Source organism: Mercenaria mercenaria, chromosome 3, assembly GCF_021730395.1.
Source record: "Mercenaria mercenaria strain notata chromosome 3, MADL_Memer_1, whole genome shotgun sequence".
Taxonomy (NCBI): Eukaryota; Metazoa; Mollusca; class Bivalvia; order Venerida; family Veneridae; genus Mercenaria; species Mercenaria mercenaria.
Genome location: NC_069363.1, coordinates 40,889,333 through 40,914,903, shown reverse-complemented (window position 1 = coordinate 40,914,903; position 25,571 = coordinate 40,889,333). Strand labels below are relative to the sequence as shown.

Genomic DNA, 25,571 nt, shown 5'->3' with positions numbered 1-25,571 from the left:
CGTGCATATTACTATGGTCATCTTATTTACTAAATACAAATCTTTCAAATGATACAAACAAAACAACAACAACACCCCCCCCCCAAAAAAAAAAAGAAAAAAAAAAAAAAAAACAACAAAAAAAAACAAAAACAAAAAAAAACATGGGGTCACCAGGCATTGTAATGTTATCAATTTGTGGATCGAATAGATAGCTTTGACCTACTAAACCTCATTACCATTTAAAACCTATTTATCATGATAGATCTATTTTAATAGCCCTTTATATTATGATTGAAAGGTTAAAATTAATAATAAATCAAAAATGTGACATCTAACTCTCTAACCTTGGCTCAAATGCTATAAAAAGGCATGGGGTCAGAACATCGTTAGATTTAGCCAATCTCAACCAACAGGGTAAGTACACTTTTTATTTACCTCTATCATATAAACAACAATAGTGTTGCTTTATTTTGTTGTTGTTTTATATACACATATCCAGTTTATCTGTAAATGTTTATGGTGACGGAGGGCCTTTAAAGCCCTTGCTTGGTTTTAATAGCTAATTGCTTATTAATCTATATTTCCAGTAAACAATGCGTCTATGAAAAAGATTATATATCTATAGTGGTATTACACTTAGAATATAGCTTCAGTACAAGTCCATTTTATGCCATTCTAATATTTACATAAAAATAATAGCGAGCTCGAGACGTTCATTGCTGTGCAATTAACGAGCTTTAAGGAAACACGAGTGTAAGATTTTTCATATATGATAAAAATATTTCTCTTGTATTCGTAAGTGGTGTAATTTTGACGAAGTATAGTAATTTCTCTCTGAATTTCCAATGCACCGTTTTGAGAATACTGCTGATAACAGACGTCCATTCGTTGATGATTGATATTTAATATTATCTTTTTTAATTTATTTTCAAAAACCCTAAAATTAATTGGTAAAAAGAAATATAATGTTTAAAAGATGGATTTTTGAAAGAAAATGGAAAACCTCCGAAATTAATCACCAATGCAAGTACAAAAGCGAATAATATTTCGTGAATAGTTTCGTTTTTTTTTTATGACAGAAATGACTAAGTCACACGTAAATTTGTGATGAAAAAGAACCTTATTTTAGTATACTTGGGCTCTCTTTGAGAGGCTCTGCCTTATTCATATTATGATATATGATAAAATATCTTTAGTGATAACAGGTCCAAATCAATATTTTCATTAATGACATATGTCAGAATTTCAAAAGAAACCTAATTTTCTACATTTTTGTGAATTTAATAATATTGTATTACTTGAAAATTCCGCTTATCTCATAGAGGTCAATAGAAAGTATTATTATATGTTCTAAAAATAACCTAAATTTCATTGGCCGAAACCGCTCATCATCTTTCAAAATATATGTCATGTTTAATGGTTACTGGGTTTTCCCCATTAAACATAACTTTCTAAAAATAGTCTGACATGTAGCTCTAGTTACAGTATACACAATGATTCCAGGAATTTTAAGTGCCTTAATTTAAATTTTGATAAATTTTCATACAGTTATTGTTACTTTCATACATTAAATATATTGCAACAAATATATTGTTATTTATTCATAAACCTGAACCCATATAATAAAACAGTTATTGACTCTTGAGCGATTGAATATGATGTGATATTCACCGGAAGAGAGCAATATTGACCTAGGCGATCATAATTGTATAATATTGAACGCAAAATGTGATATTCTTGTAAGCAAACTTGTTTCAATGTATATAACATTTGTTTTCATAATATTTGAAATGTAATTGATTTAAGTATGATATCACAGTTTCATATTTTATACACCATTTTTTTATATCGTCTGAGAAAATTTCTGGTCTTGATGAATAGTTAATATAGGTGTGTTGTCTATCTGAAAAATATCTAGCATTAATTTTATAAGGAACTAACCTATTGCTCCGTTACTGTATGATGATATCGGTAAATATCACATTGGTCAGTCCATAAACTTTGATATTCATCTCATCATCATAAACTGTTTAACATACAAGTTATCGGTCAATGCATTCCAAGCATTTTGAAGATGGTAAGCTGTATTTCTCGAAATTTATGTGAACATAATAAATTTTATGATTTAAAAAATGGTTGTAAAGAAAATAAGGCCAGCATTGCTAAAAGTTTAGAAATTGTTTTGCTGTTGTTATTTATGTGTTTTATAACAGTAACCTATTCCAAAAATTACAAATATATGTAAGATATTGAAAATAATGATAGTATAATTTTCTGACGGTTAGGTTTAATCTCATCTAAATTTGAATTGCTTACTATCTCTACGGAATGTCATTCAAAATTTTATGCAACTGCTGTATCCTTATTCATACTATCCCGTTTTATTTACAAAAACTCTTACCGTGCATTTATAAAACTTGTTTTTTTTCTCCGTTTTTCGCTTGGTTCATGCAGTTTTAATGCCAACTTCAATATTTCTACATCAGGCGCTTCAACACGTTCAGCAGGTGCTTCTTAGGACGTTAATACATAAGCAAAAACACTGTACATTTAAATCGTAATTGGTTAAGGTTCAAGCATTTAAAATTTTCTGATGTTAAAATATCGATTGAATTAAGTTTAAAGATATATTTTATTTCTGCTGTTCATGACGCATTTACAAAATCTTAATTCCGGAACTGGGAGTTGTTTACGAGAAAATAAAAAATATATTGATATGGGTTCAATTTCTCTAGAAACAATAATTGCTGTATTTTAAATTATTTCAAGATGTGGCTTAGTGCGGTGATTCAATGAAAAGAACAAGTTAAACATTAGTAGCTTCATTACCACTTAGATCATATGCGTTAAAGCCCTAAAAGTGCATTAAATTTGTAAAAAAAAAAATGCGTACTTGAGTAGATGTAATTGGTATGTGTAGAATGATCATGAACCAAGACTTCAAGAAAGAATATCTTTTTCCCCTAAAAACCTTGGAATATCTTGAAATGGAAATGAAATTTTAATAAATATTCTGTACATTTCATAATTGTCATAATGGTCTGTATAGTACAATGTATCAATTCCTTTCAGTTAACATGAAGGTCCTTCTAATTTTGGCTTGCTTAGTCGTCGCCTGTGCTGCATGGGGCAAGAGACCATGCTGGGGGAAAAATTGTAGATATGGAGGTTATGGAGGCGGCTACGGTGGAGGCATGAGGAACTATGGAGGTGGTTACGGTTGGGGAGGAAAATATAGGCCTTGTTGGGGTAAAAACTGTGGCTATTACGGAGGCGGAAATGGTTTTGGCTACGGAGGAGGCTACGGTTGGGGAGGAAAATACAGGCCCTGTTGGGGAAAAAATTGTGGCTACGGAGGCGGCTATAGGAGCGGATATGGTGTTGTCTATGGAGGAGGCTATGGTGGCGGCTATGGAAATGGTTATGGGGTTGGCTTCGGTTGGGGAGGAAAATATAGGCCCTGTTGGGGAAAAAATTGTGGCTACTACGGAGGCGGCTATAGGAACGGATATGGTGTTGTCTATGGAGGAGGCTATGGTGGCGGCTATGGAAATGGTTATCGGGTTGGCTACGGTTGGGGAGGAAAATATAGACCCTGTTGGGGTAAAAAGTGCGGCTACGGAAGCGGATATGGAGGTGGATATGGAGGTCGCTATGGAGGTTATGGTGGCTACAGAGGTGGTTACGGCTGGGGAGGTGGAAAGGTATACGGCGGATACAGAGGAGGATACGGCTATGGTCGTTGTAAGTTGCTTCCAAAAGCTTCCTTATTCAAATTTAATCCATAATCTAAAACTGATGAAGCAATATACTCACTTTCAGTCTAAAGATACCCTTCAGTATATTAATCCAAAATATGAGATAGATGAAATAAACTAACTGTTTCATTGGAAAACATGAAAAAAGTGACTGTTATTTGATATTTGTTGGAACAACAGTGAAAGATTTCCGATAAATATTTGCGATGAAATGAAGATAACAGGAATGCTTCTTCATATAAATATTTCGTTCCTTATTATAAGTAGAATATTATTTAATCAGTTTCGCTAAAATCTTGCACAAGTACACTGATATTGTACAACTGTTCATTTTTGAATTTGAATTTATTTTTCAGGGGGAAAGAAATACTAAACAACTCTCAGAGGATTCCATTTTGGATAAATTTCGACCGGACCGAATTACATTACTCGTGTTGTTGTTACATTTTCTGTGTGTGTTTACGTAATAAACTGTTCCTGCATTTATACCTTTTTGTGTTATGAATTCATTCACACACACACACGCACGCACAGGCACACACGCACACACACACACACACACACACACACACGACACGTCGCGCAACACGACAAAATTGAATCTGTTGCAGCCTCGGTTTGATTGAGCCATTAAACGGGTGGTAAAAGAAATGCATTCTAGCCCCTGGTTGAACAGAACACGCTGCTTGCTCATATGAAAAGTACCGACTCAAATAAGAGGTGTACACAGATTTGTTCATACGGCGACGTACCTGGATCCTGTGAAATTCCATGAAAAGTGGCGTATGGTCCCCAGTTAAATTGATGGACTAGCCCTAAACGAGAAAACAATAGGCAAAACTAAACAAACTGAAATATAGAGAGGGAATCCAACATTTTGAAGCCAATATATTACAGAAAAAGGTGGAAAAAACAAAATTATAAGCACCATACCCGAAAGCTGAAAAAGTAAACTGTAACGTAACTACTAAATCAACATAGAATGTAACTGGATTTACATTTTATTAGTGTGACATGAAATTAGCCAAAGTCCTTCTATTCAATTGTTTTTAAATCTTATTGCGTCACTGGCGTACTTAGTTTCTCTTAATATTTTACACAGTACGTAAGTCTTTAAATGAATGCTGCTGAGAATATACTGATTGACAATACTCTGTTTTAAGTTTGGCAAACATCTACTGGCGGAATTGCTTTCTAAATTTCGAAGGAATTAAACCCAATTCAGAGCTTTGCTCATTAAGCATAGTTAGATGGTCTTATTTTTGCCTACCTAGCATGGAAAAACAAGGTGTTATTGCCTACCACGCGAGGAAATAGAAAGTTATCCGGATAGAAAATCACCTAATGGTATACACATGCACATAATGACGTCATCACACGTCCTAATGTATTAGCGATTTTTATTTATAATATCATTGAAAAAATTGCAATAATATTAATATTAATGGCAGGCATGACGAATTATCTATCACGACTGCCTGCGTAAGGCAAGTGTTCTCAAACACTTGGAACAGCTTATATAAAACAAATTGGAAACGCTCGGTTTCTATTCCACGCTGCTCCTCGGGTTTTGGAAAACCCTGTCTTACACAGGCAGTCAAATAAGATCCCTACACTCTGGGTAGGATATCACCTTATCTCAAAGTAAAATGCTCGATCCTTTGGAAGTCGAAATATCAAATTTCAACTGTATATGTATTTCTGAAACTTCGGATATAAATGTAAAGCTGGTATCATAGTCAAAGACTGTTCAATAAGTACTGTACTGTCTATGCCCAAAGCTGTAGATAACATTTCAGCTTTGCGACCAGTACAAGTTATCACTGAAATTAATAGCATATCTATCCGATTTTAATCCATAAGCTAATGGTCAGTAAAGTCATATCTTCACGATCTGTATCGTCTTTCCAATAGCGAATGGTTTCACTTCACCGGTTTCCGGAAATACCAGTGGCAAATAGTTTCTCCAGTTAACGGAAAAACCAGTGGTGAACGGTTTCGCCGGTTTACAGAATTACCAATGGTAAATGGTTTCGCCGGTTTAACAATAATACAAATTGCGAATGGTTTACAATTCGCTTGTTAAAGAAAAAGTCATGGAAAATTTACGAAGATATTTGAGATACATTCTCAAAGTGTCTGAGACTATTAGGATCTTACATGCCTTCCTGTGTAAGACGGGGTTTTCCCTTCCCGAGGGACAGTGTGGAATGGAAAACTGAGCGTTAGCGAGGTTTTTTATCCATGCTGTCCCGAGGGTAGGGAAAACAGCTGTCTTACACAGGCAGACATGTTAGATCATTTTTCTTGCCTATCATGTTCAAAATAGATCGTGGAGACAAATAAGTTTGGGTATTTCCTGACATTATTTATATAGTTTATGACGTCACAATGGTACCGGTACTATGTGACGTCACTTTAGTGCACGCTATTTTAGACAAGGTTTTTCCCTAGGGAAAGACAGGAATATCTATCCCGGCGCGTGCTCGGATAAATGTATACTTTCCCCGCTAGGTAGGCAGGAAAGTTTGTTATCACTGTACAGAAGATAATACATACACCTGGGCTGATTCTGAAATAATTTCGTGTTGGGTCAGAGTCCCCCATAAGTAACCCACTAGCACAATATGTCGACCAGCATACAACTAGTTGGACTGGAAAAGGCTAATGCAGTTGACATGAAAATAAAATCATAGCTTTTAAATCACTAGTGACCCCCATAACTCTAATTACTTGATTAAGTTCTCAGTTTAAAAAAAAAATCTTAAAGCAAAAACTCAAACATTTGCAGATTGGGATACCTTCAATAAATGTTGAAATCTTTTTTATTTGGGTAAAGTAATAGGTAAATACTTAAATAATATATGATGGAATAGTGATTTTTAAATTTAATTTGCACATTGTTGCTGTTTGCATAGTCATTATTTTCATGAAATTAAAAAAATTTCAGCTGACCTTCTGGCCTCCATTAGTGTTGTTATTGTTTTTGTCTGCACTTGCCAGAGCGAGGCTCCAGTGGGGAAAGACCCCTGGTGTCAAATTATGTAGGGAATAACCAGTTTCGTGAAATAATAACAAAGAATTGTTAAATTTTCTGCTTTATTTTCACGAAGAGCATGGATTTGCCGTGTGTGCGAAACCGCGTACAGTCCGACACCGGGTACACTGACTCTACAGTTACAACCAACCACTACTCATTCATCCATAAGCGAGGTACGCAATAGGGGAAGAAGTTTACTTTCGATTTCTCTAGCGGTGATAAATTACTAAAAACTTAAATTAGAATAAATCATTTTAGTTTAGGGTAACAAAACTACTAAATATGTTCCATTTAATATGTGCCTTCTGATAATCAATGTCATTTAAGACTTGATAAATGGTTTATCTTCTCAGCGCGTACCTGTTCCATGTCCCGATTACGACAGAATCTCTTTTACATTAAAGAAACTGAGACATAAAATATATTTGGCGAGCATAACATACATGTACATGAAACTACTATTATCTTAAAAAATAGGAAGCAGGAAAAAAAATATTTTTTAAAAGTGCTTACAAACTTGACAATTTCATTTTCAGTTATTATAAATAGATGTGAAATGCGTTTTTTATTATTGTTATTAATCATATTTAACTTGTCAAAATTAATTTTGCTATGTAATGAACATTTGAAAAACATATTGTTACACACTGATGAAAAATGAACAGAAAAACAAACTAGCAAACATACTTGACAATGTAAAAGGTATCTTTTTATGACACCAGAGCCTGTTAATTGGAAGTGTGACCTATTTTGCCCCCGAGCCAGTCATCGTGTAATAAAGTATGTGCGAATTATGACTTCTCAAGGTTTCTCAAAAGGGACTGACTGACTGATTTAATAAATGTCAAATTTTTAAAATAAAAAGTGGAAAACCTAAGAATAAAACAAGCACACCATAGAAAAAAGTCTTTTAGAAAAGATTTAAGATAAAGTGACACTAATGTAGTGTAAAGGTTATTCACAATAACTATCACGAATATGTTTACTATATTAACCGGGGATTACAGATTTTTCATATCTTTTAGCGCGTGCTATACCTTCTTGAGATTAGCTGTGCGTACATTCAGTTCAATTCAATTTCGATTAATTGCATAAATACAATGCCTACAGCAAGTGAAAGCATTATATAATATGGAGCAGAGAAAGTACATAATAATTTTCAGGAGAGACAATAAACCAAAGAGCTATAAAAATTAAAAATGTATTTTATACTTCTTTGAATAAACTAATAAATCAATAAACGACAATTTTTCACAATGTTGTCACAAAACTTCTATAGTATAATATTTTCACTCTTAGGCGAACTTTAACACGTGTTCTATATATCTATACTTTAATATCGAACAATTAACCTGTATTCAGGAAAAAATACTGTTAATCAAATACAAGTAAATACTCAATCACTGTCCCATTATCTTATGAAAAAAAAAATTTATTGTGTATTTAAGTCTCGTTCATTAAACATGGTACAATTTTCAAAATGCTCTTACGCAGTCACCGAGAAGATTATTATCTGTGTAATAAAAAGACCTGATCGTCCCTAATCCCCTAATAAAAAGGTGTTGATAAGCAATAAACTTGCAAAAAGCTATTAATTGGTAATGAACAACTATCGAAAGGCGCTTTAATATGGCTGTTTCAGAGGCTCTGAAAACAATTTACTCAAATGTTGCATTATATAAATTCTTTATAACATATTTATGGTTAAAACTTAAAGTAAGGGGTATAAGTATAATTAAACGAATCTTTAAAATACGAGACAGTGGTTTAGAAAGAAATATATATAGTTGCAACGTGCATCATGTCTTATATTTTTTTTATTTATTAACATATGATACGTCAGCATCTTTCTCTGTAACATTTATTTTGCGGAAAGCTTGTAATTCCCCAAAACTATGGTTCGCCTTAATATAACTGAAATTATTCCCGCACTGTTATTATCACTTAATACTATATTGTAACAATCATATTTTCTGTATCATCGGCAGCTAAACTTCGGGCGAGTTCGTGCGTTTCTGCGCGCGTCCGGAAATACCACGGACACGGCAAATAAAGAAATAATACAAAAATCACCAATTTTTAAACGTCTAGGGAAGCAAGAAGACATTTAAATAATTTCAAAATAAAAACATATATAAAAAGTTTATTGTCTGTAGAATACTTCAATAGGATAATAAATATTCTCAAAATATGAATAAAGTGGCTACAGGGAAAAGAATAAGATACGTATCACAGGTTTTTGCTTATTTTATTCAGTAACTATATGCCGTAAACAGAGACTGATAGTGATGTTTTTTAATCGCCAAGGGAAGCATTAATTCTTCATTTCAGATAAATAATTTTTATATCTTTGTAAAGAGAAAAGAATGACGAAAACTTCAATAGGATAATAAATATTGTGTGTTCATTCTAATTAAAACAATATTTGTTCAAACTTTTTTTCCTTCTTTGTTTCTATTGGAAAATATCAACCAGATGAAAATTGATATCGCACTACCAGGTGATTTCAAGGGGGATAATTTTACCGATAAGACGACAAATTTTATCTAATTGTTGATCATGGGTCAAAATCCATGTTATACAGCTAACGCCGAAAAATAGTTTAATCCTACAATTAAATACAGTACGCACTGTGACGTCAAATACATCTATAAGAAGAGAATTTGGAGTATTGAACGTCACAAGCATCATAATAGCAGTGTTTGTTTCATCTATGCCTCTTTATGAGAAGTAATTAAATATACAGCACCTCTCCTTTCCCCTAGCATGAATCTAATGAAAGCAACAGATCTTTCCGCTGTGTATCGCCTGAATTACTACGCAGGAATGTATCAAAGAGAGCACTAGCCTGAGTGGTAATTATCTTAAAATCCAAACGGTACACAAAAAAGATATCTTTGCTTATTAATTTTCGAGTCAGATAAAATATTCTGATTTACATATATGGCGTGCTAATGTATAACATCATGCGGTCAAAATATAAATTATATATTATATTAGAATATAAAATTATTTCGAATGGACTAGTATTCAAAAGGACCAAAAAAAATGAGAACATGAGAGAAAATTGAATGTATAGCAATATCAGCTGTTTCTGAAATTGATAGACGTAACTGTCCAATAGAAAACCACATTGACTCCATTATTAAAAGGACCTAACGCAACGTTATGGACAGTTCCAGTTTTTGTTGATAAATTTCATCTAACTCCTCCCTCTATTGTTATTCTATTCATACCAAGGTCAAGTGGTCACAAGCGGTATCACAAACAAAACGCACGTGGTCTTTTGTGTAAACTAGGTCAATCGTATTTGCCAGTCCCGATTGGACAGTCTGTTTTATGTAAACATTAATGATAGACAGTTTTGAATCCGTCCAATGGACGATATACTATGAACACTTGAAGCCGCAAAAATGTTTCTCATATTCCTTATTAACTAGCTTATATTTCTGAGAGAGACTGTGTGCCTGTCCAGATGACCACGTGTTAAAATCCATTAGACAGGGCTACCTGATTTTCCAAAATATGACAAGTAATGTGCATTTGAATACAACTACAGACACACAAAACACGGGGTAAATTCGTTTTGGAATTGCTATAGATGAATTTTAATGTATTGTACTGGAATTCAATAACGTGAAGGTTCCGTCATAATAGTTAATGGAAATGGACTTTTCGTATTCATGAACTGTTTAACAGTAAGTGCGGCTTGTCATGGAATGACAAAAAGTATCAGTCTGAAGGTTAGTAAGTATATAGAGCAAATCTTAACAATGAATGAGTGCAATCATGTAGGTTTGATATTTATTCGTGCAGTTGAATTTGGCACCCAGCGAACTCTACTCAATTGAGAAACATATGCAATATTTCAAATCAAATTCTGTCTTGGTTCCACCATGACAAACAACCATATTTGCACAGGTATAAACACATTATAGCTTAATATTTTGAATGTTGAATTATCGGAAATGGTGAAAATAAATGATTTATGAAATACCTTCACATGTGATATAATAATAACAACAGCTTATATTCCATAAATAAATACTGGGAGCTAATAAAGTTGCTTGAAATAGTTTACAGATATTCCTATTTATAGTCAAGTTTCAATAAAGCTTTACGCCTTACATCTGGAATGAACATGTCCTTTACTAGACTTGAAAACGACACTATACACATACCATTATGGGTAGCTTAGCGAGATCAAAGCTTTTTTTTTAATTTTAAAAGATAGTCAACCTATACATTTTTGAAAAGGGTATTAAGTGAACATTTTAGAAATGAAATGCGTTTTTGTCAAATTAATTTTTTTTTTTTAAATTTCACTCTTGTTTTTCGATTCTGCCATTTCTACACCCATACACATATAAAGTAGCATTTTCTTTTGTTAAATAAAAATAGAATATATCATTGGAAAGGTATCAATGAGACAAAATTATATATTGTTTTTAATTGAACCCCGCCCCCCCCCCCGCCCTGAAGAGTTATGCCTCTTGGAAGTTGTGAATGTAATCCAGTTATCTGTCCAAAATTTGCCAAAAATGTTTCGTTAAATTTTGCTGACGAAAGCAGCTAATATGACGTAGATTTATTAATATAAAAAGCCTAATAGTAAAACAAATGAATCCTTTCATATTAGAGCAGAACTACATATTATTTGTATTAATTTTTTATCAGCAGCAAACAAACAAAAAAAAACTGCATTTTCTTCGTATCATTATGTATACTTTAGTTTACAAAATGTGTGTGTACAATTAGATTTGTCACATAACTGTTTGGTTATAACTGATTATTGTTAAACCTGTACATAATTCTTATATTAAACATATTTACTGACTGACTGATTGATTGATTCACTGATTAGCAACTGATTGACTAGTAGATATCATTTTTTTTCAATATCGATTGACATACTACCTAAGTGTTAGGTAGAGTGTCAATCTATCTGACGTGACATGACAACAGACAAAGAGTGGCCGCAATGATGTTTAATATAAAAATACACCTCTCTAACAGATCTGTTTTCACATTTTAATCCTAATGCTTGTAAACATTAAACTGAATCTAGTCTATCTGAAAGCAGGGAATGTCCATCCAAAAGCAGGGAATGTATGGATCTTTGGCCATCAAATCATACTGCATGTTCATATCGTCAGTTTTTTAAATCTAATGCTTACAACAAGTTATATGAAACTGAATCTACAGGCAGTAAATGTGTAAGTAAGCAAGCAAAGATAAAACCTTATTATTGAATATATTGGTAGAGGTTCATACAAGGACCATTTGTACAAAATTATTTTAAAATCGGGCCAGCAGTTTCACCAAGAAGATTTTTTAAATTTCCACTGGATACATATAGGGAAAGTGACCACGCCTCCTGGCAGCCATGTTTTTTGAAGAATCAGAATAATTTGAACAATCTTGGTAGAGGGTCACATGAGGACCATCTGTGTAAAATTATTGCAAAATTGGGAGAAAGGTGGCTGCGCCCTCTGGCGGCCATATTTTTTGACTTATCAAAATAATTTGAAAAAATTCTGGTAGAGTGTCACATAAGGACCATTTATGTGAAATTATTTTAAAATTGGGCCAGCCAAGTTTTTTGACAAATCAGTATAATTTGAACAATCTTAGCAGAGATTGACAAAAGGACCATTTGTGTAAAATTATTTCAAATCGGACCATTGGTTTAGGAGGAGGTGTCGTTTGAAATTGTTCTATTTTTTAGCTCTGGCAGCTCCTATGTGCAACCAAGCGGAACCATTTGAACAACTTTGGAAGAGGACCACTCGAAGAACATCCAGGCCAAGTTTCATCAAAATCCATTCAATGGTTTTGGAGGAGATGTCGTTTAAACACAATTGTTGACAATGGACGACTTGAAGAACGGACGGACGACGGACACAGCATGATCACAATACCTCACCATGAGCACTTTGTGCTCACAGGTGAGATAAAAAGTCCACTATCTGAAGGCTTAAATGCAAGACTTTATTCGGAGAATGGTCCTAAAAGCTCAGTTTTACCATTTCAGTGCCAACTATTTATTTCATAATGCATCATATATTGACAACACATAGACATATTATGGAAAAATAGTCATTTCATATGAAAATAAGATATAATAATTCAAACAATAAAGCCACATCAAACACAAGGAAGGCACGAATCTTAATACATATCTTTGTGCTTTATCATCCATACTGTTTTTGTGTTGTTTTTTCTTCCAAATGTCCAAACATAGTTATTGTACTTTAAGTCAACAGTCATGTACAGATTCGATCCGACAACATCTCACCGAAAAAGCAACAACATGTATTGAACTATATCTATTTTATGACCAGTTAAGTTTATACACTTTGATATCTGCATCTCGGCAACCCAACCGTTAATAGTCCTCTCGTCAGAGTGCATCTTGTCTGTATCTGGCAATATACACAGCCCTAATAATGAAAGAGGTAAATGTATCACTGTTTGTGATGTATAACTGTGTTTGAGAAAATATTACCGTTAAAACAGGGATATATAAAGAAAAATATGAGTAATCAAACAAATCAAACTCAATTATCCGAGATATAACTTCTCCAGTTTACCACTTTGGTAGATTGTCTTCAAATCATTCAATACTTTAGACTCTTTCTTTTCTTTTTACATCAACTACTGTGCTAAATGTCAAGTCTAACTGTTGTTCTATAAATCTGCTATGTTAATCTACATGTATGTTGCAATATCATATTGTAATCAATAAACTATTAGTGTTGATGTAGAGGACAAGGTGTCGGCTGCTCACCCAATAGGTGCAGGTTCGAACACCAACAGGCGCCGACCGCGTCTCATCAAGACATCAGTACTGGTTTTTCCAGACTTGAAAGTGACTCCATAAGCTGCAAGCTTTCTTCACAATGGAGTTAAATAAATTAGCATAAATGAATGAACTATCATAACTTAAATACCTTACCTTAAACAAGCAGCTTCAATCATCCAATTTTCTGATCCACCAGTAGCTCATACGTATAGACCGCTCGATCCCCGTCAATGTAATGTTAAACCAAGTGGGAAATCCTGGAACCTGAAATTATTACAATATTACCAATATATTTAGCATCATAAGATAATGAAGATATGCTCAATAAATGAGCCGCCCTATGAGAAAACCAACATACTGCATTTGCGACCACCTGGATGCAGATCAGCCTATGCATCTGCTAAGTCTGATCTGGATCCATACTCTCTTTTCTTTCAACCCATACAAAGGTTGGAGAAAACATTACCGAATAAAATACATGCTGCCCTAACTGTACATGTGCACAGGCTGATCTGGATCCGTACCGGTCGCAAATGCAGTATGTTGGTTTTCTCATGGGGCAGCTCAAATAACAAATAGTTAAAAGTTAAACCCATGAAAATGAATTTCCAAGGCTTCTCTTTCAAAACAAAACTTGTAGAAGGATTTTTTTTAACAAACTGGTAATTAACTATTACTTAAAGTACATAGTATAACTTGCTTATTTATCCTTAAATTAGTTCATATAAAGATATCATTGTAATGGAAGACAAATACATGTATATTAACTAAAGTTTTTTCATAAAATATTAAAATTCAATCCAAATTATCCCCATTTTTTTTATAACAGGTATGACCATTAAATTTAGCATACAGACTAGTGAGATCAGATGCTCATTTAAAGCGTCCTACCAAGCAACTTATTCTGTATGATTCAATGTTAGCAATGTAGTAAATAAAGAAACAATTTTTAGTGATTCGTTCGTTACCCTGCTGAATTTCTAAAATAGACAGTTCCATCTTTCAATCAGAGCAGTACCATTTATAGTTTCTAGGGTATTTCATGGAGATTTTTTACTGATTGAATAGCAAACAGTGCATATCATGATCAGACTGCACATATATCTTGATCTTGATCTGTACTAGTCACAGAGGCAGAAAATCGTCCTGGTACCAGGCTAAGAGTAAGAGTTAATTAATAACATTTTTAGGTATGGATGGAGTCTTTAAAATTACAATAAGGCTTAGTGTAATCCAAATGTAGCCCACAGACAACATTCGCCTGGGAAATGACTTTTCCAATATACCATACTTTTTCATCAGCCTGATCTTTCTGCTCAAAAGCATGTTTAACTTTCTTTCCAACAAGCACTTGGTTCTCTGGATTTTCATTACTGTCTATCTCATATGCTTTCCGCACAAGCTTTTTAACATTTTGACTTAATTCATCCACTGTCAAGGACACGTTTTTACCATCAACAGTTTTTGACATTTTGAAAGCAATTTTGTCTGAACATTTCTGATCAAGAACAGTTTTCCTAAAATGCAATTGAGCTTTCAGAGCTGTGATTTTGTCAACTTTTGTTTTTAGCAAAGCCAAGCCTGAATCCACCTCTTCCTCTGTTTGCCACAGACCCCACTATTGAACTTTATCCGTTATGTTCTCCTATTTCGTATTCTATTTGCTTCAGAACGTTCAGCTTGTTCTCTCTTTTCTGCAAGCAAGCGTTTTCGCTCGATCTCTACTTGATCTCGCCTTTGCTTATACTTCTGTCGTAAGCTCTGTACATCTCTCCTAGCTGCAATAACAATTGCTTCCTTCTCTAAACTACTTTTCTGCTTCAGCCACTCTATGGTTTTATTGTGGTAAACATCATATTTGCTTCTGAGGCCAATTGTGATATGTTGGGTTTTTCTCTGAGTAATCTGTCCATATGACCAAATATTGTCTCTGAGAATTTGTTGTGTTTTGGCACACCAAAAGTTCTTTCTTGTACAGATTCTGTTGCATCACACCAAGTTCCTCCAGGAACGAATTCTTTAAAAAGCCTTTTACAAAGTTCACAAATGGCAGGCATTAGCACTATCAGTATTGTCACCACTATCCCATCATGATCCCACTCATTGAACAAGGCCATGGCAATCTTTGATGTAAAGATTTTCTCCCTGTTGACAAATGATAGAAAGTAACTGCATTCCATAAATTCTTGGACATGTTGTGGGAAGTTTTCCAAGTACTAACTCTTCATAGTGTGTCCTTGCTTCAGTTATATGTACATTTTCATCCTCAATCATACACCACAAAGAAACTGTTATAAGTTCACTAATCAATCCAAGAGCTTTGCACCCAGCTAAATATTCTGGTATACTGATGTTATGTTTAACTGCTGCAAGCAATCTATTAGAGCTTTCTATCATCAGTTCCCCCTTTAGCTGATCCTTCAGGAAGTACACATAAGCTGCATTCCGAAACAAATGTTGAATCTATTTCCTCTGAATCTTTCAAGTGGCACACCTCTAAAACCATTCCCTTTCAGAAAGTCTTTAGCGTATGTTTCAAAGTTAAGGAATTGTCCATTCTTTTCATCACCACCTTTTGAAAAAGACTTGCACGTTGTAGGTATAAGTCTAACTGTACCAGACTCGGTTTCCTTCTTGAACGATATATCTAGAATAGGAGCATCAATATTCTTTTCATATTCTACAAGGGATTTTGAGCATGTTCCTGCCATGGGGACAAGTGCATGCAAAGAACAGAAAAAATTGCAAGGCCTGCTGATTGACAGTTGCTCTTCATTTGTCATAGTGTCCCACTGTTCCCCAAGATCTTCCTTTAATACTTCTTTCCTAAATTCTTCTAGAAGTTGGTTAAATTTAATTTGTGTGCTGGCTCGGTCGGATATTGTAGATGAAATATGTTTCAGCATTTCCCTGGATGCTTGGTTGTCAGCTGTTTCAGAGACGAGACTGAATCAATGTCTCCTAGGATTGTGAGCAGTCTGGAGAACTATTTAGTAGCTCATATACACATTGCTGCAACTCGGGTGTGAATACCTTCTTATAATCATAATAAGTATTCCCATTGTCATTTATTATATCCCTTAGATAGTCATTTTCAGCTTCATGTTCCCTCATCCGTCTTTCAATACCTTCACGTGTTATAGTTTCATTATTTAATTCATGCTGCTTTCTTTCAAGTTGATCTTCAAGTACTACAATTGTCTGTTTTGCTTGTTCTAGCCGATTCTTTTTTTTTATTAAGACAAGACTCTATCTATGTACATTTCAATCTAAGACGTTTCAATTCTGTATTTTTTCCTTTTATTCTCTTATTTAAAGTATTTATAGATTTTAACTGTTGCTTTTCTATTAACTGATATTTCCTCACTGCCTTTTTTTAATCTATTTATGTTTCTTATAGTAGACAGCTTAGCAGATGTCTTGTCTTTTTACTTCTGTTAATTCAGTGAACATTTTTTCTTTTTCATCATTACAAGTCTTTAGCTCAGAGACCACTTGCAGTGCTACTTCTTTCATGCAATGCACTTGGTCCTGTAAAGCAATTACATTTTCGGACTGTTTTTTATTGGTTGCGTTTGTTTTTGCTTTTGCAAAATTAAAGTACTGTTAAAAAAACTCTCAAGTTTTGCTTCACCGCCTTTATTATTTCTGGATTTATTTAAATTTTTCATAGGTTCCTTTTGTTAATGAATCATACGACTTTTGAGAAATTGAAGAACTACTTGTTTCGGAATAACTATAAAGCCACTTACTACATTCTGCAAAGTTACTGGTTTTTATTTTGTCAATAACAGATCTGTTAGTTAAAGTTGTGCAAGCGGGAAGCTCAGTAATGTTTGACATTCTGCTTCTCTCTTATTACTGTCTATTGAATTTCTAAAAATTACAAGATCATTCTCGGTAAACAGAATGAAGGCCTCAAGTTTGATTTCATCAGCCTGTGATATGGTATCAACTAGAAGTTCTCCACTTTCTGTAGTGTTTATAAGATGATCTACATAAACTGGAGTGTCGTCAAATGACATAGTATTGCAAAGGAAGGAAGATGTGACTTCATCTATATCTTGGCCTACCTGCTTAAGGCATCTGCTGAAAAGCTTCTCAGCCTGGTTGTTGATTGTGCTTATATCAGTCTGAGAGGAATTATTCCGGTACACCTTTGTAATAAAAATGTTAGTAAAACAAGAGCTGTTAGTACGACAGCGAGCTCAACTATTCCACCGCTTTGATAATATAAATTATCTGAAGTGGACACAAGGATAAAATGTCTCTTTTTTATTTTAAGTACAAACAAAATGTGTTTTTAAAACACAAATGCTCTGTTGCAATAAAAAAAGGAAAATTTGCAAAATGTTTGACATTGAAAAAGGTCACGTTGAAGGTCAAGTTCATATATATATATATATATATATATATATATATATATATATATATATATATATATATATCTAGGTATAGTGACAAGGAGTAATGTGTGCAAGTTCCATAAGGAAATGAATGATTTATAGCAATTATGTCCAAAATATGATATGTCTGAGGTCACATTGAAGGTCAAGGTCATTTGTCTTTATATCAATATGAAGGTATTGTGACAATGAGTAATATCTGTGAGTTTAAAAAAAATCCACCATGACATGAATGATTTATAAGTAACTCTGTCCAAAATTGGATAAGTTTGACCTTGTAAAAGGTCACATTGAAAGTCAAGGTAAAAGGGGCATATTTCAGGTAAAATCGGAGTAATGGCTCTTGGCCAGTGACCTTGCATTATGACCCCGAGGACGTGTGAGGTTTCAAGTGAATACCTTCAGTAGTTGTGGAGATATGAACTTGAACCCAGAATTTTCTAAGAAATGTTCAGCTAAAATACATACCAGAGTTATGGCCCTTGGCCAGTGACCTAAAATTATGACCCGGAGACATGTGTGAAGTTTCAGGTGAATACCTTTAGTAGTTATGGAGATATGAACTTGCATGCAGAACTTAAACCATGTGTAAAGCCGACTGCGACACCAGGATGAGTAGAATAGCTCTAACTGTTTTTTGAACAGTCGAGCTAAAGTTGCAACTATTCAAGCATTTGTTAGTGGTTACTGTATATTTGGTACTTTTCGCCATCCTTGAATTCTGACTATATTTATATAAAATAATAATTACCTAAAAAAACAGTAACTTTTTCTTCAGAATGTTAAAGAAAACAGAAATATAGAGACGCATTCATATAATATTATACAAGCAAAGCAAAAACAGGTCTACATGTATGGCCTAAAAAAATTGATTGTTTCCAATTATTATTTAGCCCCCAATATAATATTTTTGTTACCAAATCAGACAACAACTAAAAAGATGGACCATGCCTCTATTATATATATATAATCTATGAAAAACATTTTGCAATTTTTTTCCCATTTACTGTATTTGTTGGAAATATTACTGGGAACAATTTTTTTAGGCCTAAACAATCAGTGTTTTGGGCAAACTGACACTGCATATTTCAAACCGCCAACCCTGAAACACATTGAAGCAATCTGGTTGAATGTAATTAGCAACTACATATATTATATTAATCTAATCTCTCTAAACATGTTAGTAGGGTTTTCATACATGTTAAATAAGTGTCATTCCAAGTATATGGTCTGGTATACTAACAGATATCTGATGTTTCTGGAGTTTCACCTTCTTGCTGGCAAACACTGGACTTGGTACAGCCTGTAAATAAACAAAGATGTTTTTAGGCAAAACATGTAAAGCTGTTCAAAGTAAAAAATATATTATTATTATTATTATTATATACCACATTTATATAGCACTCTTTTCATATAAAAATACGTTCAAAAGTGCTTTACATAAAAACATTTATATAATGTTCAATAAAAAATGGGAATTGAACTATTATAGAAGAAATTAAAATTACATTACGGTAATGAGATACCAAGCATTTTAAATTGGAAGGTAGGCAGATCAAAACATGAAACAAAAATACAATATCATAAAACATTAACTGACCTATCAAAGACACAGGTCAGAGCAGAATAGAACAGAAGATATCTTACATTTTGAACAGACAGAATTAAACAGTATGATGTCTGCGAAATGCATCACAGCATGCAAACCGACCCGGATGATTGGGTATATATGTTACATGCTTGAACTCATGACCATCCATCAGTGACAAGTTTCAGAGAATACAATTCTATGACTGTATCCCCTTATACCGTGAAGATTATAAAAGTCAGAGAATGTATTGGACTTGCAAGACTCAGACAGGCCAAAGCTTGATGATACCGAGCAGCCAAAGACCGTCGGCCAAAAAATCCTGTAATCATGATGTATTATTTTAACATTTTTACAATTTTTAATATTTTTTATATGAAATAAATGTGGGCTGAACTGAAATTTGATTATGATTAATGGATGATAACAAATAAGTTTAATAAATGAATCAAAATTTTAATTTTGAATACATTAAAATTAACTATATTTACCTGCGAGAATAAATCAGCACTAGGCTGACTAGCGCAAACCAAATGAGAAGCCTCAGGGATCCGACTCAGAGCTTATACTTATACATAACACATGATCATCCTGTGGAGGTTGCGTTGAACGATCGCTGTCAGTGTCAATGACCTAAATGGGTGAGCTTGCAAAAATATCTCTGTCACTGTCGTATTTGAAGTCCTCGTTCGTACTCATACTCGTCGTAAATTTTCAACTGAAGAGAAAAAAAGTAAATTTTCTATTTGTCTGATGCTGCTTTAAAATAGGGCTGTATATTGTCGCTACATGACAATGCAATGCACAAACTGGTTTGTTAAGGTTATCGACTAAACCCGACCAACTAAATCTCTCACTGAAAGGGGTTCGAGTCCCGCTAACGTTAGTAACGATCATGATTAGAAAGTTGGAAGATAGGCATGTAAACTTCAACTTCAAGACTGGTCCTTGCTACTCCTGCTCCTAGGAAATTTCAGATTTCAAGCTAAATTCAAAGCAAGTGACAAGTCAGGCTATTCATTCATACTCAATTTTTTTTCCGTCGTGGTCGCAATGACAAACACATTTTTCTTTAATAATTCTACTCTCACAATGACAGGTTATACCATTAAACTTGCAGTTTAGTCTGATACTGGCACGAACAGACGGCCATGAACAGTCATAACCGAGTTTACACCTTCTAAGGCTTTTTTTATAACTGCGCCTGCGGCTGCGGTGGGTGGTGTATTGTTTATTCTTCGGAAAGTTCAGCTTCACTTGAATAAGAATGACTGACATCGCTAGAATTGCGTCCAGTTCAGTAAAACATGGATGTACTAACATTTATACTTATATTTCCTTACGTATCACAGGCGTTAACGACGCAAAAAATGCAAATGGAAAAATGGTTGCCTTGTCAGTTACTTTCTCGTTGCCGCCATTGAAATCATGTGCGCGTGCGCTAAGGGAGATAATACGGGATAACTCTTTTGAGGCTCTAAACGGGTACCTCACTTCGTATAAAAAAAACCCGCAAATATCCGCCTTTCTCCATTTAGAAGGGGTTAGTCGCATATTGAAGCTCAATCTTTTTACAATCTAACAAATAGCGAAGATTTTTGAAGCATCCACACCTTCATGATGAATTTACGCGTCAAAAACTAAGGATTTTTGTTTTCTAAAACAAATGTTTTTTACGCAGTACTATTGTTCTAAATCGTATGGGCATAGTGGGATGCCTCAAGCCTCGTTTTCAATTGAAAACTGTAATAAAACCCATTTGATTAGTTAAAATAAATAGAAATTTTCTGACCATGTGATTTCTAAAAATAGACACAAAACGGATGTCGTAGCCAAATTATTGTCAATGTCAGTTAGGTTGTTGTTTATTTTACTCGGTAATTGTGTTAAATAGGTAAAACCAAACGAATTATTTGTTAATGCATAACTTTTAACTCTTCAATAAGTACCAAAAATATGTTAATTATTTATTCATTTTCTGATGAAATTTATTGTTTTAAATATGTAAACAATGAACGGTGACAGATATATTTTGGACATGCGCAGAAAGCTTTGATCTCGCTATTATGGGCTATCTTATACATACCAAAATTTATGACAAGAGGGATGATTTTAATTTCAGTATTGTAAATTTTCCCCATTTGGATGGGGATGTACCTCAGGCTACATCTTATGGGGTATATATTTCTCAATTTATTCGGTTTGCCAGAGTGTCAAGCATTTCAATGAACGTAATCAATATATTACAGGTAAACTTCTTCAGCAAGGCTACCGTTATTACAAATTGCGTAAATATTTTGCTAAATTTTATTATCGTAATTCTGATTTAGTTTTAAAATTCAATAGTAATTTAAAGACACTTCTGCGAGAAGGTATTTCTAAACCCGTTTTTTATGGGGATGTGGATTACAAACTTCGTAAGATCTTGGGTCACGGTAATTTTCCAAATGTATTTGGAAAGATTATCAAACGTTTTATTAAAAGAGGTTACGACCCAACTATTTTGAGACATACCGCTTGTTTAGTGTTCAACCCGTTTACAGTTGGACACTACGCTTCCCTCTTTGATTGCGTCTGACGGAAGAGGGGGAGGACTCTATGATAAGCAGTTTTTAAATCTTACCAGGACTGAACAGTTTTGATATTTGTCTTCTGGTCTGTTTCGTCGGGCCCTTAAGGGTGTTTCTCTTATTGCTCTGTCTTCTGAAAAGGCATTGAGTACATACGTTTTTGGTTCTTAAGGTTTGTTTTTTTATATATTTATACACGAGCATTTTTGTGTTTTACATGCCATGCCTTTTTGTTTCCATTACGTGTGTAAGAGATTCACCTGGAGGGGATTGCTTTTATTTACTCTGTCCCATGTCTTTGGAACATGGTGGGGGTAAGAGTGAGGTTAGGTGCACCATAAACCGGTTTAAGCTCCCCAGTGGTGTTTTTGCCACTGACCGTTCCAAGGCGGTGCCCCACTGTGTTCCTTTGTTTGCTCGTTTCGTCTTATGTGTTGGCTTTGTGTGCGTGTGTGTTGTTCGTTTTGTCCTTATGTGTTGGCTTTGGGTGTGTGTGTGTGTGTGTGTGTGTGTGTGGTGCACGCGTCTGCGTGCTGGGGGTTTCGTTTTGAGGAGGCTACGTTTTTGGTGCGTGGCATTCCCTGTTTGATATTTTTCTTTGTTTTCTATCTATTCGAATGAATCGACGAATTACTACCATCATATTTTACAAGAGGGGAGTTCAATAAATACCCAGAAAAGGGCACTCATTTAAGAAATGAATTTCTTTTTCGGAGTTAATGATTGGATTGGCAAATCCGCGATTAGCGATTCATGTTTAATTTGCCGATCTATGGTAGTGCGCCACTTTCGTTTTCACAATACATGTGCTGTTCGGTGTTTTCCGATACATATGCGATATTTTAGTGTCAAATATTAAATAACTCATCGGCTTATGAATTTTTCTATAAATTATTCACTTACCGATGACAAAATCCCTATTTTAAGCCTTAATTATCCATTTTTCCATGTTAAAACACTTCAGTTTATTTTGTCGTCCGCCATATTGTATGCTTTTTAGGCGTGACGTCATTCACGTGCAGGTAGTTATTATTTACGTCATCAAGTGTCCTAGATCTAGTACATTTTTTTAGTTGGGGGTTCCTGCCGATACTGTTTGACGAAAACTTTTATTATTTATTCGTCTATTTTAGCGCACATTCAATAACCACTCCTTATATTGTACTCTCGTATTTATATGATGTTTGTTCGCAGAAATATTCTTTTTAGTGCTATAAAGCCATGCACATGTACGTAATTTTCTATTGCTGTTTGAGGTGTCGGGTCTGTTTGAACACTTTTGCGCCCCTTGTAGAATTTTTTTGAACTATCTCAAACACTGTTGATTTTTGTTTGAAGTACCCGTATATAAGGCGATGTTTACTGTTTGACGGCACTCCGCAGCCAGTAAAATCATTGGGCGTAACATAACCTTCTGCAGAAATTCGTTTTAATAAATCCAATAGAAAGTTTTAGCACTTATTTCTTAAAGGTGGATAATCAGATTTTGGCCATGTAACGGATTTGTTCGAAACTTTAGCATCTGATCATTTACACTCATTTATGTTCACTAAACACTTAATACAAATTAGATTTTCACTGGAGGTATTTTTAAAATTTCATTTTCCTATCCTGGTTGCCCAACCAAGATAGAGTTATTTTATCGTAAGTTTAAATTTGATAAACATACTTTGCCTAAGGAAATGTATAAATATTAGACATATTGTAATATATTTGTAAAATATTTGCATTAAAAATTATGTATTTAGATGGATTTCATTAGAAACGCAAGTTTGAAAAATTATTATTACCTCCCTTTGCCTATCTTGGTTGCGCAACCAAGATAGATTGGAAATAAATGAATTCAGAAGCTACACACAGCTTTAAAACTTGCATTTTGCTTCAGATTGTTCAATAATTGATATGTCTATCAAATGCAAATGTAAAAACTAGACATTGTATCGAAATAAAAAGAAAAACCCAGCTTTTTATATACTTTCATATTAAAGGGGAGTAATTACAAAATTTTATAAAAATAATAAAATATACATTTCAAATAGGAATCTAACTCTATGTAATCGGTCTTTTTGTTCCTTAAATAATTCTCTACCAGAATATACAAAAAGTAAAAAATGTCATTAAATGTTGATTAAATGTGATTGACCACCTTTAATATTTATGCTATTGTTGCATCCGTTGTTTGTTGTCGATGTTGTTAAATGACGGTATTTTACAAGTTGTCGATCTAGGCATAGTCAAGACTAGTATCTTAACATTAATAAATTTCATAAACCGTTAGCGCTCTTACTTATTATATCCAGGAACGTGGTAACATATACGAGCTACGTCACGGTTAACTTCGGCATACCTTTGTCTTTTACGTACAGCTGATATTGCTCGATCAAATTAAACGCACAGTCCGATAATGGCCAAGTTACTTCATAGGTTATAAATGTTTTTGTCTGTAAACATATTGAAGGGGAGTATCGGACGTTTACTGGGGTGTATCGGACAGCAAAACGGGGTTAATCGGACGGTAAATTTTTGGCGGGGTTTATCGGACACTTTCGACTTTTTAAAAAAAAAAGCAACATATTTTATTTAGATCTCAAAGATTATCTCAGTTAACATCATATTAAACATGTGTGTTTTGTAAAATTTAACGTTGACAATCTAGCTTTCATTTCCATTTCCAAATTTCACAATGTCCACTTCACAGTTTATGTTCCTTATATTAAACGTTTGCGAATCGGCTTGATATTTTCTTTCATGGCCTGTTTCATTTTCTTTTCTTTTTGTTTCATTAGTCTGGCTAGTTTTCTTTCCTCCTTCTTTAATGCTTCTTCTTCTTTCTTCTTCTTTATTTCCATCTTCTCCCTAACAATTTTTATCACTGGTGAGTAACCTGAACAAGAAAAAAGAATATATAACACACGATGACGGAAACTTACACGAACAAATCGATCAGTGCTCGTTAAAAATCGATCGCAATTATTAGGAATATTGAACTTTGTGATTTGTTGCAATGATGATATTTACCCTGTTTATGCTTCAGAAACACAAAGCAATGCTATTCTGAGATATATATATATATATATATATATATATATATATATATAAGGCCTTAATATTTTTTGCTTCCGGTAACATGCTGAAAATAGGTTAGGCAGGTTAGGGGGGTTTTTTTTCATTTTTATTATTAATTGAGACTTTTCTGTCAAAAAAAATGAATACAAATAAAGGGGTTATGCCTTTAGAGCATCAGTAAATTAATTTCTAACATCACGGACCATGTTTAAAGCATAGGAAGTGCAGTTTTGAAACTTTTTGTCAACATTAAAACATTAAGAATAGGGCAAAAAAATATGGTAGGTCGGGATACCGGTAACAAACATTTTTTACGCCAAAACACCCTTAACATGGTTAAAACCTGTCGGCGATAT

At 33.9% G+C, this 25,571-nt stretch overlaps 1 protein-coding gene and 1 long non-coding RNA gene across 2 annotated transcripts; one reads left to right on the top strand and one right to left on the bottom strand.

Moving 5' to 3' along the window:
• The first annotated feature begins 325 nt into the window (after positions 1-325).
• Positions 326-4,226, top strand: LOC123523553 (keratin-associated protein 21-1-like). Its single transcript, XM_045301216.2, has 3 exons — positions 326-396; positions 3,055-3,726; positions 4,097-4,226. The coding sequence occupies exons 2-3, from the start codon at positions 3,060-3,062 to the stop codon at positions 4,111-4,113; spliced, it is 684 nt and encodes a 227-aa protein (XP_045157151.1). The 5' UTR covers positions 326-396; positions 3,055-3,059; the 3' UTR covers positions 4,114-4,226.
• An 8,300-nt stretch (positions 4,227-12,526) lies between these two features.
• LOC123523555 (uncharacterized) lies at positions 12,527-21,780 on the bottom strand. The gene is made up of 5 exons (XR_006681135.2): positions 20,071-21,780; positions 19,235-19,294; positions 17,659-17,742; positions 13,739-13,849; positions 12,527-13,223 (listed from the first exon to the last, which is right to left on the bottom strand). It is a non-coding gene; the product is annotated as an uncharacterized LOC123523555 (long non-coding RNA).
• Positions 21,781-25,571: the final 3,791 nt, after the last annotated feature.

What these genes read in the sequence shown, in the direction of transcription:
- LOC123523553 (XM_045301216.2), top strand. Translation starts at nt 3,060, where the DNA reads ATGAAGGTCCTTCTAATTTTGGCTTGCTTAGTCGTCGCCTGTGCTGCA.